Raw genomic sequence first — 19,424 nt, forward strand, 5'->3', positions numbered from 1 at the left:
CTGCCTCCGCCCCGCCGTTGAGGGGCGCCAGTCGACCCAGCGCGGTACCTCCTTCCAACGCTTTCCCTGAGCGCCCCGCCGGCGGCCCCGCGGACAGGTTTGCAGCCTCTGCCCCGCGCGAACCCCTCAAAGGCGAGGTCCGACCCCGTACCAGGCGGGCGGGAGGACCCAGCAAGCGCTGCCTCGGCCCCTTTCCCGCCCACGGACCCTGGAGCCCCTACCTTCCTGACAACCTGCCAGCTCCTGGCTCGCCCAACCCACCTGTCTCAGGTTTCCCCAGTATTTTACCACTTGCTCCTCCTGGCCCACCACACAGTCCCCCACTTCCCGAAGACAGAGACTAGGAGTGAGAGGAGTGAGACACTTGCCTTGGCATTATTAAAATAATGAAACTACTATTAGTAGTAATGACTTAATAGAAAGAATATTAATAAACTTATTAGTAATGTAGGGGCCAGTAACCAGGATGCCTTGCCTGCCTGTTTAAGGGGAAACCAACTCAATAAGCAAGATAAATACTTTAATATGACATTTAAAAATTTTTTCAAAATAAAAAACTTAAAAGTACCATGAGGTGCTATATGGGAGGCTAAAACAAAAGGAAAAATCAGTAATCCTGATCCTAGCTTTATTTAAAATTTTGGTAGTTTCGTTATCATGGAATTTTTTTAGTGTTTTTTTTTTGCAATATTACATTAAAAAAATTTTTTTTAATCTTCAGTACTGAGTATCTTGAGTTCTGAGTATGTCCCTAAATTTTGCGCTGGAAGTGAGTACTTCAGTCACTGTGCTTGGCTCACCCTAGTGACAGCCCTGCCCCACTGTCAGCTTCAGTGTGGTAGTGGCAGTAGGGAAGGGTAGGGAAGTGCAAGTGGCCACCTTCTCCCCAGAGTCTGTGGAGGCTTAGCAAGGAACTTCCAGAGGTGCAGGCACAGGGGCCTGTAAACCCTCTAGGCGTGTCCCAGCACAAGGTCTCAGTGGAGGGCAGGGAAGGAAGAGTTACACCAGCATCCTGGTTACTGGCCCCTACATTACTAATAAGTTTATTAATATTCTTTCTATTAAATCATTACTGCTAATAGTAGTTTCATTATTTTAATAATATAAACTAAAAAGCATCAATAATACTTATTAAACACCTACCAGCTAAACACTTCACAAAATGATTTCATTTATGCCTCACCACAACTCTGGGAGGTTGGTTCTAATATTACTAATACTATCTGATTTTACAGTGCAGGAAACAGGATCAGAGTGGTTAAATCCCTTGTTTAAGGTCATCCAGCATGTACAGTGGCAGAACTAGGATTCAAATCCAAGCTGGCTGACCACAGAGCCCTTACTTGGGAATCACAAAGTACAAAGTTCCTAATCCTCTACCGGGAAATGACTTGGTGGGGATTTCATCTCCAAAGCATTAGAACGCCAATAAAAACCTTAGAAACAAATTGAGATGTTAGGATATCTGCTCATACAATGTATCACATCAATGAGTTAAAAAAAACAGTATGATAATTTCCATGGAAGCTCCTTGTAAACTAAGCCTAGAAAGGTATTTATTTGCATGTTATGCAAAAGTATGCTAACTCCATAGCCCAGCCAAGTGGTGTGGCACCAGCAACCCCCTTCCCTCTGGAGCATTTGGGTCAGGGTTTGTTGTACACTGGTTAACCTGCTGTCAGTCCACACTGCAAAACAGCTTCTAACCGATATTCTAGATCATTGCTCTACAGTTGGCCACCAGACCTGTGCTGCTCCCCTGGAATTCCAACCAGCCTCCCCAGAACCACTGCTGCTACCACCAGGCTGGGAAGGAGGAAGAAGGCTGCCCTCCCCTTTTATGATGACTTCTTTCCAGACCCTTGAGCTAAAACCAGACCACCATGTTTGGCAGCTAAAACTTTGCTGAGGACCTGGGTGATCTCACCCAAAGCCGTATGAGGAAGATGATTTGAGGTGACTCACAGACCTACTGTCTTTTGAATAATCATGCATTTGTTTTGATGCAAATTCAAAATGATTGAAATAGCATATTAAACTACAATAGCAGGCTAATTTTGCTCCTAGTGAAGCTAAAAAGAGTAGTAAAAATTTTAACACAATATATTTAAAGTAAATAATAAAAGAGATCTCAAGGAGGTGTTAGAGCTTCAACAGAACCTGGCAGTTGGACTCCTAGCGTATGTGATCACCTAAGAATTCCCTTCTACCTGCCCAGGTTGTACAACTCCTGACCCTAACCAGATATTGCATATTGCATAACTTTCATTTTGGAAAGGCTCTGGATACTTGGGACCAGTTAGTTCCCTGGGTCTCCAGTCCCAACAGAATTAATTCAATCAAGACCAATTTTCCCACCGCTACTTTAGTGAGGGCCTGGGTGATGGTACACAAAGCTTTATAAGGAACACGATTTGAGGTGATTTACAGACTAGTCCTGTTCCTACAGGATTTGCTAGAAACAAATACAAAAGCTTTCTACTTGACCAGGGCTCAATTTTTAAATACACAATGGAAACAAACAAACAAAAAACCATCTGGCTTTCCTATTTCGTTTCTCTTTTAGTTGGTGAGTATTTGGTTTTGCTTTTTTTTCCTCAAGAATAATGAGACACACTGCTATTTTCTTTATTCCTCTGTCATTTTTTAAACCCAATAAACGTTACATCATAATAATTATAACAACACAAATAATGAGCCGTAAACACTTCGCAATCCCAGCAGCCCTGGGCCTGCACTTCTAAGGATGGTGAACTGAAGAAACAAATTTGTGTAATTGAAATAAGCTTTTCCAACCACCACCACATCTTCTCTGTGTTTTGATGATATAAGAGGTTTTCATTTATTATGTGGCTACTCTGTGCCAAGCACTGTGCTAAGTACATTACATGCGATTTATTATTTCATTGGTACATATTTTGACACTTACTACACTGTCTTTCATTATGATGTGACCATTTCCTAAGAAGTGCCCTATGTAGCTCCCAGTGAAAATATCAGGGGAGCACAACTTATGCACTGGAGTCTCCTGACCTGTCTCCCAGGCTACACCCTTGCTCATTTGTTTCACCCTCTGCATTGGTACAAGACCCTTCTATCTAAATGTTTAATCTCTTTAACCATGTAATTCCCTTCCAAAGAATCACCCTTCTTAGCTGCTTGACTTCAAGAAGCATCCCAGTTTTATGTCTTGGTGCTCCTAGATATCAGTCCCTGGTTCCGATCCAACTCTGTCTGGCAAGACACTGTTCTCAAGGAGGAGACAACATTCCTTCCACCCCTGGGTTTAACCTGGCCCGAAATGCCCTCTTCCACCCTCTCTGCCAATGTAGCCTAATGGCTAGGGGTAGAGTTCTGGAGTCTCACTTCAAGGGCAGATCCCAACTCCTCTGCTGACATGACATCTTATGCATTTGGCGATTTGTGACTAAGGCCATTATATCTTGTCCTGGGAACTTCCCCCTTTTCTAAATGTGAAGGTTAGTTCAATTAATTAGCCCAGGAGAATACTGTGCACTCGAAGCGGTCAACAGCCTGGGATCTGGGGGTGGGGATGGGGTAGGGGTGGGAGGGAGGTTGGGATAAGAGGCTCCAGATGGGGACAGAATTGAAAGGAAAATGTTTTTTAATAACCTTCTATCTCCTTTCATCTAAGAGCTCCTAAAAAGCAGGCAATAATTTAAGAAATAAGGGAGCCCATCATTGCTTGCCCCCATCTCCTCTGTCTTCTCTTTCCCAGGCAGCAGGACCTAGACAGCAAATAGTGGAGTTGGTGGGGAGGGAGGAAGGTAGGGCGCCAAACTAACATGTTTTGCAAGGAATGTGACTACAGCTAACTACAGGAATCGAGAAAGTGGACCCAAGAATACCAACTCCCAGCCAGCCCGCCGCCTCAACTCCAATCTTGGGGAACCTGTGTCTGGAGGGGACCCAGCTCGCCCACCCCTGCGGATAGGGGTTGGAGGAAACCGGCTTTGCTCCGCCCCCGGAGCTGGGCGGTGACCTGTAGGCGGCAGCGCGCCCTGGGCGCTCTCACATAGGGCGCAGCGCTGGAAGCGCGGATCCCCGTGAGCTCGCGGAGGTAGAAGGCCGGCGGCGACATGAGCTCTGTGCCAGCGTTCCTGAGCGCGGCAGATGTGCAGGACCACCTCCGCAGCTCCAGCCTACTCATCCCGCCTCTGGAGGCGGCTCTGGCCAACTTCTCCAGCGGCCCCGACGGAGGGGTCATGCAGCCGGTGCGCACCGTGGTGCCCGTGGCCAAGCACAGGGGGTGAGTGAGGAAGGCCGGGCCAGGGGCTGGAGAAACTGGACAGGAGGAAGAGGAGGGGTGAGAAGGGAAGCAGCGGGAGGAAGGAAGGGAGGGCTTACCTAACCACTGCTAATAACAGCTCCCACCTGATTTGTGCAACCCACGGTGTCAAGTGGGCGCTTTACAGGAATTACCTTGTTTAATTCAACACACTCCATATATAGGTAGGTATTGATGCAGCATTTACTGATGGGAAAACTGAGACTCAAAGAGGTGAAGTGAATTACCCAAGGCCACGCAGCTAGTAAGTGGCAGAACTGGGGTGATTTTTCTCATCCAGAGCTGGACTCTTGAACATACTCAGCATACTGCCAGAGGGAATGGCAGAGGGATGGGGCGGGGGGGGGGGGGCGAGGGAGAAGACCAGTAGGGCACTGAGTGAGGCAAGAGAAAGGAAGGGACATGGGGACTTGATAGGGTACCTCAGCATTGACCGGAAGGGGTTGAAGCTGCTCCCTCTCTTCTTGTAGTTTCCTGGGGGTCATGCCCGCCTACAGTGCAGCAGAGGACGCCCTGACCACCAAGTTGGTCACCTTCTATGAGGGCCACAGCACCACCTCCACTGTCCCCTCCCATCAGGCCACTGTGCTTCTCTTCCAGCCGAGCGATGGCTCCCTTCTGGCGGTGAGCAACTCCCTGCCCAGGGGTGGGTCAGGGCCCCTGTGCACAGAGCTAGGCTCAGAAGTTAGCTCTCTGTTGACCAGGGGGAGTTTTGAATGTGACCACACATGACCGTCTCTGAGGACTGGATGCCAGTGACAGTGAAGGTTATCTGTGACTGTGTATCTGATTCCAGGACTGCCTAAGGATGCGTAGCCCAGCACCAGAGCCCACTGCTGCTTTAAGTGTGTGACAGTGTGGAAGTAATAATCTCGTCATTCTTGTAATGTTCTTGTCCTATAGCGGTTACTCCAAATATACAGCTTGCACAAACCCAGTAGCCAAGGAAACGTTTATTTAGTGAATCTCTGCAATGTGGAGTTGCGTTAGTTACAGAGTAGGGGTGCTCTCTAATACCTGGTAGTTTTTTTCTAAGGGGTACACAATGACCTGTTTTAACATTTAATGATAATATCAAAAAATAGTAGTAGTCCTTATTTATTAAGCATTTTGTGTGTGTCAGGCACTGTTCTAAATACTTTGTATATGTGTTAATTCTCTTAATACTTAGAACCACTCTGTGAGGTAAGTAAATTTATTACCTCCATTTTGCAGATGAGAAAACTGAGTCATAGAGCATCTATGCCAAACTTACCAAAATTTACATAGCTAATAGTGGCATGGATGGACTTCAGACCTACTCTGTGTAAGTCCAAGGCCTATACTGTCTTAAGACTATGCTCTACTGCCTTTCTCACTGCTGCTTACTGAGCACTTATCATGTGCCAGGCAGGAGAAATTGATCTCCTTCAATTCTGACAACACTCCTCTGTGGGAGTTTTTACTACACCCTCACCTCCCCACCCACTTTCTTTTGAGGTTCCTGAGGCTCAGAGTATTAGAGTCACTTTGCTTGAGGTCACACAACTGGTTAGTGAAAGTGTGCTGTGCCCTCCAGCCTGGCTCTGAGGCCAGCCAGTTGAGTCCTCATCAGGGACAGACTCCTTAATTCTACCCAAACCACCCCTGGATCCTTAGACTCTCCTTCTCAGAATTTCTGGTTCCCCAAGGAAGCTGGCCATTTATTACTCCCCTGAAAAGAGTATTTAGCTCTTCCCAGTCTCTGCTCATCCAATGGAAATGGCATCCATACTACCTACCAACAGTGCTTCCCCAGGAAATTGGGACCACCTCAGGCTTTGGAATTAAATGACAAGGCCTGAGATTCTTCCTGAATCCGATCAGTAGCCAAGCAATTCACTTCCTTGTCCATAAAATGAGAATACTGATAGTACTTGGTGAGGACCAATTGAGATGATTAATATAAACAGAGAACAGTGCAAAGGATGGTAGTTATTACTAGCCAGGCGTAATTCAGAATCACATGGGGAGCTTTTAAAAACAACGATGTCTGGGTCCCATCCCTAGTGTTCAGATTCAGTCAACCTAAGGGTCATGTCTGGGCATCTGTATCTTCACAAACCTCCCCACATGTGCAGGAGGAGTTGAGAGCCACTGAGATAGAGTTTCAGGGCCCTTGCATAGGTGTCAGGTGACTTTTATTCCTGAAGTTTCTCCTTAATTTGATGTTTTGAGAATCCCAGGGCAAGTAAAGCAAATGGGCAATTCTTGAGGGCTCGCCATATGCTAGATGTTTTCATGTATGCCAGTGCATTTAATCTTCACAGAAACCCTCTGAATGGTTGCCATTATCTTTGTTTTTACAGGTAGGAAACCGGTGCTTAAAGATTAAGATATTTTTTCAAAGTTGCATTTCTTATAAGTGGAGGAATTGGATCCAGGCAAAACATTCCCTTTATAGACTATTATGATGCTTCCTAGGGCTAACTCTTTTTTTTTTTTTTTTTTTAAACATCTTTATTGAAGTATAATCGCTTCACAATGGTGTGTTGGTTTCTGCTTTATAACAAAGTGAATCAGCTACACATATACACACGTTCCCATATCTCCTCCCTCCCGCATCTCCCTCCCTCCCACCCTCCCCATCCCACCCCCCAAGGCGGTCACAAAGCACCGAGCTGATCTCCCTGTGCTATATGGCTGCTTCCCACTAGCTATCTATTTTACATTTGGTAGTGTATATATGTCCATGACACTCTCTCACCCTGTCACATCTCGCCCCTCCCCCTCCCCCTATCCTCAAGTCCATTCTTTAGTAGGTCTGTGTCTTTATTCCCATCTTGTAGGGCTAACTCTTTTAGAGCATCTTCTCTCTGCGTAAGTGGTGGATAGCGGTGCCCCTTGTTCACTGTCTCTCCTTTCCTCCAAGGTCATGGATGGAAATGTCATAACTGCAAAGAGAACAGCTGCCGTATCTGCCATCGCCACCAAGGTGAGATTAGTGCCTGGCTGTGCTGAGCTGGTGGGTGGGATTGAGTGTCTCAAGTTTGAATGTCTAAGGTAGAAGTGAGGAACTCATTTTGATCTTCTCTGGACATAGCTGGAACTTCATATGCCAAATATGGGATGTCAGCTGAGCACAGTGATTCACCAAATGATTGGCTACCATTTAATGAGCCCAAGATTCCAGGTACCTCACATGTGCTATTCCTGATCTTCACACCAACCTTGCAAAGTAGATATGATTATCTGCATTTGCCAGGTATAAGGAATATGGCTCAGAGAGGTTGTGTGAGTTGATCAGGGTCACACAGCTAACAAGTGGCAGAGCAAGAATTTAAAACTTGACCTCTCTGACTCGCAGGATTGCTTTCTTTCCCCTCTACCACACTGCTCCTGGCAAATCAGTGTGGTTGCCCCATAGGCCAGAGTCAGTACTGCACAAGAAGCAGAGGGGGAGATAAACAGATCCAAGCCACACAAATGTATGCGTTCAGCAAGTACTGACTGAGATCCTACAACATATCAGGCACTGTTCTAAATGTCAGAGATGTGGTAGTGCATGAAACAGAGAGTTACATGCAGAGGGGAGGTGAGACAATAAATAAAATAAAAAGTAAAATACATAGTATGATTTGCTAAAAAATAATTAACCAACAGCAAACCCCTTTTGAGTTTAATGATAGGCTAGGACTTGCTTTAAAAAAATAACACGCCCACCCCCACCACCAGCTAGAAGGAAGAAAATAAAGCAGAATTGAGAGTATTGGGAAGGGGTGATATTTTAAATTATCGAGGAAAGACCTCACTGAGAAGGTGATATTTGAGTAAAGACCGAAAAAGAAGTGAGTGAGTGAAACAGGAAGAGGGGAGGAGCTCTCCAGGCAGAAGGAAAAGCAAGTGATAGAGGTGATGATGTTTCTAAGCAGTGCAAGGGCGTCCTACAGGAAGAACAGTATTTTTAGAGGCTAGGGTTAAGAAGAAGAGGTATCTGTAGGAACAGTTAAGGGCTGGAATCTTTCACATTAAAGGTCTGGGAATGCTGGTGTATGAGGCCTAAGCATAAAGGAAATGTGGGGTCTGTCGGAGGGTTGGAGGAGCAAAGACCAGGTGTTCAAATTGTGAGTGTGTTAAGGTCTTCTAAACACATGATGGGGAGGGAAGACTGTGGGGATAAATCTGGTAATTATATAGGAAGGGAGTAGACTACAGTGTGCAGCTTGATGAGCTGGCTTTGAAAAATTATATCCAGACCCAATTCAGATTGAAATGATCAAGGGACTCTGAGGTATGTTCCCTGGTAACTTAGGAACAGAGGGACTCTAACAATACTGCCCTACATTTGAAAAGGACTTTGATCTTTTCCAAAATAATTTCCAAACCATTGTCTTGCTTTATTTTTGGATTTCTGGGAGGAAGGCAGAGCAAGTATTACTGGCCTCATTTTGTGCAGAAGGAAACGGAGTCTATGGTTTCCTGTAGTCAGACAACCCAGGTAGCTGTGGGTCTTCTTGTCCCAGATCAGTAGTTTCCAACCCAGGCTACGCAGCAGCAGCAGCATCTGGGGAATTTTTTTTTTTAATTCAGATTCCCAAAACCACTGAATTGAAATCGCTGAGGGTAGGGCCTAAGAAACTAGGTGTTTCGGTTTTTTATGGTATCTGGTTGATTCTGATGATCAACCAGGTTAATTCTTCTATCATAGGTTAAAGGATACTTTACAGGATACTGCAACAATTTCTGAAGCCCACGTGTACTTCCAAGAATAGATTCATACTAACTGAGAACAGAAAAAAAAATGTAGTTAAGGAAAAATTACGTAATTCTCCTTATTGGACAGGAGCGTAAGATTACTAGTCTTGTAGATATTGTCATTTTGAAAACTTTTCAAATCAAGGTTCTTTGAACTATAGTTGATGGCACAAAATGGTGTCCCTCCTTCTGCAGCTACAGGAGACATCATCTCTAATCACCTGCCAATATTTGAGACTCCTTTTTGCAAGTGATGAATAATTAAGAATACTCTCATTTTTAAGGTTGCACTCTAGAATCTCAATGATTAGCATTGTAAGAAAGAGCAGACACAAGGAGCTCAACTTGTATTAAATGAAATAGAGGAAAGGCAGAAGACGGTCTTATTTAATATGGATGGTTTGAGGAGCAAGTGGTGTCATTCCTCAATGCCAGTTGTTCTTAACTGAAAACAATTTGGCCAGCTGCCCCAGAGACAGTTAGCAATGTCTGGAGACAGTTTTGGTTGTCACAACTGAGGACATAGGGGGTGCTAATGGACAGAGACCAGGGATGCAGCTAAACATCCTATAATGCACAAGACAGCCCACCCACCTGCCAACAAAGAATTATCCAGCCCAAATATCAGTAGTGCTGAGGTCAAGAAACCCTGCTCTATTTCTTATAGGTAATGGTAGATATATGCCAATTCTGTGCAAATAAGACTGTCTCTGTTTTCACGAGGCTTACATACCAGTACAGGAAAATAAATTTGTAAACAAACAAGTGCTGTGAAGTGGTGAAATCTATCAGGGTGATCAGAGACTTTACTGGAGAGTTGATCAGAGAACCTCACTCGCAAATAAAGACACACATACACCCTTAGCAGGTGCCACAAATGCCATCTCGACCTTCCTCTTTAAAGGAAGACAGAGGCTGAGTCAGGATCAACAGAGAGTGGGCACAGCAAATATAGCTGAGAACCTAAGCTCGCAAGGATTCATGGATTCCAGAAGCAACTAACAGCTCTGAGAAGCAGGTGTGGCTTATCATGCCCCTGAGATGGGGTAACACAGCAGAAAACATGTGGGCTTTGGAGAATGAAAGATGTGGTTTTAGAGCCCCACTGTGCCATTCAATAGTCATAGGGCCCTGAGCAAGTTACTTAACCTCTCTGGACCTCAATTTCTTTATCTGTAAGAGGAGGATAACAATGGGAGTATCTAGCTCGTAGGGTCAATTGTCTGGACTAAATGAGATCATGAGGCTTAAGCACTGGCATATGTTAGGTACCCAATGAAAGCTCCTTCCCTCCCTTCCCACTCTGCAGAGTGGAAACGGAAATACACAATGACATCTCCTTGATTGCCTGAGAGGTCTTGAAATTCACCTGATTCTCAAACTGTATTTGATCTTCTCCTGGCTACTAGAGTCTCCCTTGACCTTTTCTATCTCATTTCTCTCAAATAGTTTTTGAAACCCCCCAGCAGTGAAGTGTTGTGTATCCTTGGAGCTGGCGTCCAGGCTTATAGCCATTATGAGGTCTTCACAGAGCAGTTCTCCTTTAAGGAGGTAGGTCCAGGGAGGGTTGTGGAGGAAGCTGGGAGGAAGCAGCAGTGACCTTTCTCTGTACTCCTTTGTTACAGTGTGGGTTATGCTGAAATTGTCAGGTTGCGAGTCCCACCATCTAGACCATTCTTTTTTTTTTTTTTTTTTTTTTAATAAATTTATTTATTTATTTATTTTTGTCTGCGTTGGGTCTTTGTTGTGGTGCACGGGCTTCTCATTGTGGTGGCTTCTCTTGTTGCAGAGCACAGGCTCTAGGTGCGCGGGCTTCAGTAGTTGTGGCGCACGGGCTTAGTTGCTCTGTGGTATGTGGGATCTTCCCAGACCAGGGATCGAACCTGTGTCCCCTGCATTGGCAGGCAGATTCTTAACCACTGCGCCACCAGGGAAGTCCCTAGACCATTCTTTTAACGACTTGCCCAGAAGTCCCACTGGACGTGAAGAGTTGGGGGAAAGGCCTGAATCACCTCCTCCAGTTTCTCAGTTTGCAGGGTATGCCGCAGGACGCAGAGAGCCTACTCGGTTACTTAAAGGATTGTGTCATATCCATTACATACATTCAGGTGTTCTTTTGGCCCCTTTCTATTGTTTCTCTTAGGAGAATCTGGGGTCCTTAAGTATTCAGGCTTAGGGATCCAGGAACTGGGAATGAGGCCTAGAGAGCAGGAGGCCACAGCATGCCCCTTCTGCAGCCTCCCTCTTGCCCCTCCTTCTCACCCTCCCTATCCCACCGCTCTAGGTGGTCACAAAGCACCGAGCTGATCTCCCTGTGCTATGCAGGTGCTTCCCACTAGCTATCTCTTTTACATTTGGTAGTGTATATATGTCAATGTTGCTCTTTCACTTTGTCCCAGCTTACCCTTCCCCCTCCCCGTGTCCTCAAGTCCATTCTCTACATCTGTGTCTTTATTCCTGTCCTGCCCCTAGGTTCTTCAGAACCTTTTTTTTTTTTTTTAGATTCCATATATATGCGTTAGCATAAAGTATTTGTTTTTCTCTTTTTGACTTACTTCACTCTGTATGACAGACTCTAGGTCCATCCACCTCACTACAAATAACTCAATTTCATTTCTTTTTATTGCCAAGTAATACTCCATTGTATATGTGTGCCACATCTTCTTTATCCATTCATCTGTTGATGGACACTGAGGTTGCTTCCATGTCCTGGCTATTGTAAATTAATAGCCAGGACACAGTGCTGCAATGAACATTGTGGTACATGTCTCTTTTTGAATTATGGTTTTCTCGGGTATGTGCCCAGTAGTGGGATTTCTGGGTCATATGGTAGCTCTATTTTGAGTTTTTTAAGGAACCTCCATACTGTTTTCCATAGTGGCTTATCAATTTACATTCCCACCAGGGAAGAGGGGTCCCTTTTCGCCGCACCCTCTCCAGCATTTGTTGTTTGTGGACTTTTTGATGATGGCCATTCTGACTGGTGTGAGGTGATACCTCATGGTACTTTTGATTTGCATTTCTCTAATAATTAGCGATGTTGAGCATCTTTTCATGTGCTTTTTGGCCATCTGTATGTCTTCCTGGGAAAATGTCTATTTCGATCTTCTGCCCATTTTTTAATTGGGTTGTTTGTTTTTTTGATATTGAGCTGCATGAGCTGCTTGTATATTTTGGAGATTAATCCCATGCTGGTCACTTCGTTTGCAAATATTTTCTCCCATTCTGTGGGTTGTCTTTTCGTTTTGTTTATGGTTTACTTTCATGTGCAAAAGCTTTTAAGTTTAATTAGGTACCATTTGTTTATTTTTGTTTTTATTTTCATTACTCTAGGAAGTGGATCCAAAAGTTATTGCTGTGATTTATATCAAAAAGTTTTCTGCCTATGTTTTCCTCTAAGAGTTTTATAGTATCTGGTCTTAAATTTAGGTCTTTATCCATTTTTAGTTTATTTTTGTGTATGGTGCTAGAGAATGTTCTAATTTCATTTTTTTACATGCACCTGCCCAGTTTTCCCAGCACCACTTATTGAAGAGACTGTCTTTTCTCCATTGTATATTCTTGCCTCCTTTGTCAGAGGTTAATTGACCATAGGTCTGTGCGTTTATTTCTGGACTGTCTATCCTGTTACATTGATCTATGTGTCTGTTTTTGTGCCAATACCATGGTATTTTGATTACTGTAGCTTTGTAGTATAGTCAGAAGTCAGGGAGCCAGCACTGTTTTTCTTTCTCAGGATTGCTTTGGCTATTCAGGGTCTTTGGTGTTTCCATACAAATTTAAAAATTTTTTGTTCTAGTTCTGTGAAAAATGCCATTGGTAATTTGTAGATTACCTTGGGTAGTATAGTCATTTTGACAATATTGATTCTTCCAATCCAAGAACATGGTAATCTTTCCATCTGTTTGTGTCATCTTTGATTTCTTTCATCAGTGTCATAGTTTTTGGAGTACAGGTCTTTTACCTCTTTAGGTAGGTTTATTCCTACGTATTTTATTCTTTCTGTTGCAATGGTGAATGGGATTGTTTCCTTAATTTCTCTTTCTGATCTTTAGTTGTTAGTGTATAGGAATGCAACAGCTTTCTGTGTGTTAATTTTGTATCCTGCAACTTTACCAAATTCATTGATGAGCTCTAGTAGTTTTCTTGTAGCATCTTTAGAATTTTCTATGTATAGTATCCTGTCATCTGCAAATAGTGACAGTTTTACTTCTTCTTTTCCAATTTGGATTCCTTTTATTTCTTTTTCTTCTCTGATTACTGTGTCTAGGACTTCCAAAACTATGTTGAATAAAGGTGGTGAGAGTGGACATCTTTGTCTTGTTCCTGTTCTTAGAGGAAATGCTTTCAGCTTTTCGCTGTTGAGCATGATGTTAGCTGTGGTTTGTCATATATGGCCTTTATTATGTTGAGGTATGGTCCCTCTATGCTCACTTTCTGGAGAGTTTTTATCATAAATTGGTGTTGAATTTTGTCAAAAGATTTTTCTGCATGTATTGAGATGATCATATGGTTTTCACTCTTCAATTTGTTAATGTGGTGTATCACACTGATTGATTTGCAAATATTGAAAATCCTTGCATCCCAGGAATGAATCCCACTTGATCATGGTGTATGACCCTGAATGTATTGGTGGATTCAGTTTGCTAGTATTTTGTTGAGGATTTTTGTATCTATGTTCATCAGTGATATTGGCCTGTAATTTTCTTTTTTTGTGGTATTTTTGTCTGGTTTTGATATCGGGGTGATGGTAGCCTCATAGAATAAGTTTGTTAGTGTTCCTTCCTCTGCAATTCTTTGGAATATTTTCAGAGGGATAGGTGTTAACTCTTCTCTAAATGTTTGATAGAATTTGCCTGTGAAGCCATAAGGTTCTGGACTTTTTGTTTGTTGGGATTTTTTAATCACAGTTTCAATTTCAGGGCTTGTGGTTGGTCTGTTCATATTTTCTGTTTCTTCCAGATTCAGTTTTGGGAAATTTGTCCACTTCTCCTAGGTTGTCCATTTTACTGGCATATAGTTGCTTGTAGCAGTCTCTTATGATCCTTTGTATTTCTGTGGTGTCTGTTGTAACTTCTCATTTTTCATTTCTAATTTTATTGCTTTGAGCCCTCTCCCATTTTTTCTTGATGAATCTGGCTAAAGGTTTATGAATTTTGTTTATCTTTTCAAAGAACCAGCTTTTAGTTTCATTGATCTTTTCTATTGTTTTCTTCTACTCTATTTCATTTATTGCTGCTCTGATCTTTATGATTTCTTTCCTTTTACTAACTTTGGGTTTTATTTGGTCTTTTTTCTTCGGTTGCTTTAGGTGTAAGGTTAGGTTGTTTATTTGAGATTTTTCTTGTTTCTTGAGGTAAGATTGTGTTGTTATAAACTTCCCTCTTAGAACTGCTTTTGCTGCATCCCATAGGTTTTGGATCATCGTGTTTTTGTTTTTATTTGTCTCTAGGTATTTTTTGACTTCCTGTTTGATTTCATTAGTGATCCAGTGTTTGTTTAGTAGCATATTGTTTAGCCTCCACGTGTTTATGTTTTTTACAGTTCTTTTCCTTGTTGGTTTCTAATCTCATAGCATTGTGGTAGGAAAAAATGCCTGAAATGATTTTAATTTCTTAAATTTACCTAGGCTTGCTTTTTTGCTCAGCATGTGATCTGTCCTTGAGAATGTTCCATGTGCACTTGAGAAGAATGTGTATTCTGCTGCTTTCAGGTGGAATGCTCTATAGATATAAATTAAGTGCATCTGGTCTAATGTGTCATTTAAGGCTTGTGTTTCCTTATTGATTTTCTGTCTGGATAATCTGTCCATTGATGTAAGTGGAGTGTTAAAGTCCCCCACTATTATTGTGTTACTGTTGATTTCCCCTTTTATGGCTGTTAGCGTTTGCCTTATGTATTGAGGTGCTCCTATGTTGGGTGCATATATATTTATAATTGTTTTATCTTCTTCTTGGATTGATCCCTTGATCATTGTGTAGTGTCCTTCTTTGTCTCTTGTAACGGACTTTATTTTAAAGTCTATTTTGTTTGATATGAGTATTGCTACTCCAGCTTTCTTTTGATTTCCATTTGCATGGAATATATTTTTCTATCCCCTCACTTTCGGCCAAATTCTCTGGGGGCTCCTTCTTCTGATGCCAGACCCCCAGACTGGGCAGCCTGACATGGGGCTTAGAACTCTCACTCCTATGGGAGAATCTCTGCAGTATAATTATTTTGCAGTTTTGGATCACCCACCCAGCGGGTATGGGATTTGATTGTATCGTGAATGCACCCCTCCTACCTTCTTGCTATGGCTTCCTGTTCGTCTTTGGAAGTAGAATATGTTTTTTGGTAGGTTCCAGTCTTTTTTGTTGTTGGTTGTTCAGCCGTTAGTTGTGATTTTGGTGTTTTCATGAGAGCAGGTGAGCTCAGGTCCTTCTACTCTGCCATCTTGTCCTGCAATTCTCATGGTAGTTCTAGTCTTTTAGCTTTTTGAGGAACATCCATACTGTTTTCCATAGTGACTACACCAATTTCCATTCCCACCAACAGTGAACTCAATTTCCCTTTTCTCCACATCCTTGACAACACTTGGTATTGTATTCTGATAGTCGTCGTGCTGAGGGAAATGGAGGTGATATCTTATTGTGGTTTTGATTTGCATTTCCCTATGTTCCAATGATGTTGAGCATCTTTTCATGTGTCTGTTGCCCATTTGTATGTCTTCTTTGGAGAAATATTTATTCAGGTCCTCTGCCCATTTTTAAATAAGGTTGCTTATTTTTTAATATTAAATTTTATAATTTCTTTGTATATTTTGAATATTAACCTCTTAAAGTTTTAATCATGTTAGATATACACAGTTGTATATACTGTATTTTCACTGAATGTTGTAACACCATCACTTTTCCAGATTACTTAATTTTTGTATAGGATTTCATATTTTTCTATCAAGAAAGGTGGTATAGTTAACCATTCTCTTATAAATGGGCATATTGTATTGTTTTTCACCTTAGTTAATGAACTTACTCAGACATAATATTTATTTCCATATTTATTATATTTCCTTATGAGAGATTCTTTAGGCCTTATTTTCAGTTGAAGGCTGACAGCTGCCGCCACAGACATCAAAATCTGTTAAGCAAGCTAGCAAGTCCCCACCTCCTGGTGATGCCAATGACCCACCCTCTCCCCCCCAGTGCTTCCCAGGAATCTCATTGTAGCTATTACTCTTGGCCTTCTACTCTGCTGCACCATTCACTCTTGAAACCCTTCCAAATTTTAATTCCCTTCATATCCTTCAGAGATCAAGCTATTCCAAGCACAGCCCTGCACATCCTGTTTGTGAATCTCATACCTGTTATGACTCCTTTACAGACTCCCAAACATAAAATGTGAGTTTGATACTGACTTTGCCTGTTATCATTTGCATTTTACAGACATGAAAACTTAGGCTGAATGAAGTTAAATATACTTCAGAAACTATAAGCTATATAGTAGCTATTAAGCTACTGAGGCTGTGTGTCCCAAGCTAGAAGTGAAAAACCTCCCCCCTTCTTGAAAGGGGAATGGGATAGAGAAAGGTCATTTTCAAATATCTGGCCCAGACAAATGTACATTCACCATACGGAATGATTTAAGTAACTACAGCCCTAACCCCAGAGTGGTTCAACTTTTCCTTGCACCCCTGGGCTTAATGAAACATAAACAGCCAAGTAATCATGGCACCAACGTCCCTCTTGTTACCCCCAATGAAGGTGAGGATATGGAACCGCACCAAAGAAAATGCAGAGAAGTTTGCGAACACAGTGCAAGGAGAGGTACGCGTCTGTTCATCGGTTCAGGAGGCTGTGACAGGGGCAGATGTGATCATCACAGTCACCATGGCAACAGAGCCCATTTTGTTTGGTGAATGGGTGAAGCCCGGGGCTCACATCAACGGTAAGCAGAGTGGCTCCATGAGCCTTGGGTGGCCAGACTCTCCCTTGGCTGGACCAAGGGGGCTGCATCTGCAGAGCTGTTTTACTCATGCAAAGTGCTTGAGCTTTCTAATGGCCTCAGAAACAGTTGAGTCCTGAAAAAAACGATACTCACGCCAAAATATGAAACAAAACTCACAAACCTGAAACTAATAAATTTAATTAAAGTTTTATAAAGTGTATCATTATAGCAAATGATCAATTATAGCTCAGTTCTTAAATGGCATGAAATTTAAATTACAAAAGCCAAGTGACTCACTTGTTCTTTAACAACACTTGGAATTACAAAAACAAATTTTTTAAAATTACAACACAAAAGACATTTAATGTGACATGTGGATGCTTTTTAATATGTGGGATAGGATGGTTGGGACTCTAAACATAAGAGTTCCCGGGGCCTCTGAAGATCCTCAAATGGCCCTGGGGGTTATAACAAGATCTGGTCTATATTGAATACTTACTATTGCAGGTGCTGTTCTAAATTCTTTGTATGTACTATATCACTGAATCCTCACAACAACCATATGAAGTAGGAGCTATTATTATCATGACCCCCATTTTACAGGTAGGTAAACGAAGGCATGGAAAGATTAAGAAACTTGCCCAAAGTCAGAGGTTCTTAGAGGCAAAGCTGGGATTTGAACTGAGGTAATACACCCTCAGAGCCCAAGATCTTAAATGATACCCTATGTTATCTTTCAATAAGAAGACTGGATTCTGATGAGCAAGCAATTGAAGACTCAAGAATTTAAACATGGTATCAGTGCCCCATGTTTTAGTGACAAGCACATAGTGTGAACTCAAAATCTAAAATGTCTGCACACACGTGCAAGGGCCAAGAATCATGATTATGTGTTCATTCACAAATATGTATTGAATCCCTACCATGTGTCAGGCACTGTTCTAGATACTGAGGATGCCACAGTAAACCTGCAATCAAGATCACTGCTTTCCCGCTGCTTACATTCCAGAGAAGGGAGGTAGACAACAAACAAGTAAACAAATAGATGAGCTAGATAGTTCCAGCTGAAGATAAGTTCTATAAAGGAAACAAAATGTGGTATGATTGAGGAATGGGCCATAGCAAATTGAAGGTCTCAGCCTGTGTGGGACTGGTATTATGAATGTGGGTCCAGGGGGTAGGTCTTACTGTTCATAAAGCCAGACTCGAACAGTAAGACCATTTCTGGAAGGACTTAGGGAATCAAGAGAAACCAGTTCTTGGTGAAATGGACAAGAGCTGAATCTTCAGCAAGACTGACTTAATATTTTTTCAGCTTTTTCTTTTTTTTTTTCCAGCTTAAAACAGCACATATTTATTATCTCAGTTTCTGTGGTTAGGAGTCTGGGCATGGGTTAGCTAAGTCCTCTGCTCACACAAGGATGAAATCAAGGTGTTGTTCAGGCGGCAATCTCATCCAGAGCCCGGAGTCTTCTTCCCAGCCCACATGGTCATGGCAGGGTCCTTGTGTTGTAGGACAAAAGTGCCCTTTTCCTTGGAGCTGCTCTCAGCTCCTAGAGGCTGTCCACATTCCTTTTCATGTGGACGCTCCACCTTCAAAGCCAACAACAGAGACTCTCCCTCATGTTGGATCCCTCTCACACTTTGAGTCTCTCTCCAGGAAGGGCTGACTTGATTTTGAGTCAAGCCATCTCGTATCTTTCCCTAGCTAAAGACGAAATTGGTTTATGTATTCACAGAGGCATTAAATATACTTAAGAAAAGTATGTTATAAGTGCAGTCAACAGGGAAACACCAACAACAGATTTTACTTACTTTACAGCTTGGCTAAAGATACGCCCAATTCCAACCTCCCCTGCATGTCCCTCATCCTATCTCCGCAGCCCAACAGCCAGCATCTGACCCTCACCCATTCTCGCCCCACTGTAGGAAGGCCAAGGCCCAGCCCGAGTCAAGCCCCTCCCTTTGCTACCCGGACCATCCCCATCAGCCTGAGTGGCCTTACGCAGCCCTTCGAGAATTCACCCTGCTCCAGATTGGGGGGAACAAGTGCAATCAGAAGAGGTGGCTTGAGAAGCTAGGGTTTTTCCCACCAGCTTATGATTTATTTATGAGCTTCATTAGTTGGTGCTTCTGTTCTATAGAACTTCTCACACAAACAGCCTTCAAGATGGACATTTTTACATCACTCTCTTTGAAAATTAGAGTGAGAGAGAACAGCAGGAGAGGGAACAAGTGGAGAAAACTGGATGGCAGTGAGAGAAGGCTTGTAAATGCTGCCTTATATTTGTATAAAGCTTTATAGCAGTTTCCAAAGACTGGCTGGCATGGGCCGGATCCAGCCAGCAGATGTGTTTTTTTCAGACCATAGAGTGTTCTGAAAATCAAGAACTAACACATGCAAATAGATTTCCTGCTTCTCTTTTAAAAAAGGAGCAGGGGTAGGGGAGGCCTTCTAACAGTGGCCCTGCATTCT

At 42.7% G+C, this 19,424-nt stretch overlaps 1 protein-coding gene across 2 annotated transcripts in view; it reads left to right on the plus strand.

The window, feature by feature from the left end:
• Positions 1 to 19,424, plus strand: part of CRYM (crystallin mu) — a 23,793-nt gene continuing 4,369 nt past the window's right edge. The window contains exons 1-6 of one of the 2 annotated variants that reach the window (XM_057528294.1): positions 1 to 97; positions 1,719 to 1,956; positions 3,843 to 4,270; positions 4,780 to 4,933; positions 7,200 to 7,262; positions 16,765 to 16,948. In XM_057528294.1, the coding sequence (XP_057384277.1) occupies positions 4,101 to 4,270; positions 4,780 to 4,933; positions 7,200 to 7,262; positions 16,765 to 16,948 (571 nt within the window). In that variant the 5' untranslated portion in view covers positions 1 to 97; positions 1,719 to 1,956; positions 3,843 to 4,100. Of the gene's footprint in view, positions 98 to 1,718; positions 1,957 to 3,842; positions 4,271 to 4,779; positions 4,934 to 7,199; positions 7,263 to 10,471; positions 10,574 to 16,764; positions 16,949 to 19,424 lie in introns of those variants that run through there. The other variant, XM_057528292.1, reaches the window with a different exon arrangement.

This window comes from Balaenoptera acutorostrata, chromosome 15, assembly GCF_949987535.1.
Source record: "Balaenoptera acutorostrata chromosome 15, mBalAcu1.1, whole genome shotgun sequence".
Classification (NCBI taxonomy): Eukaryota; Metazoa; Chordata; class Mammalia; order Artiodactyla; family Balaenopteridae; genus Balaenoptera; species Balaenoptera acutorostrata.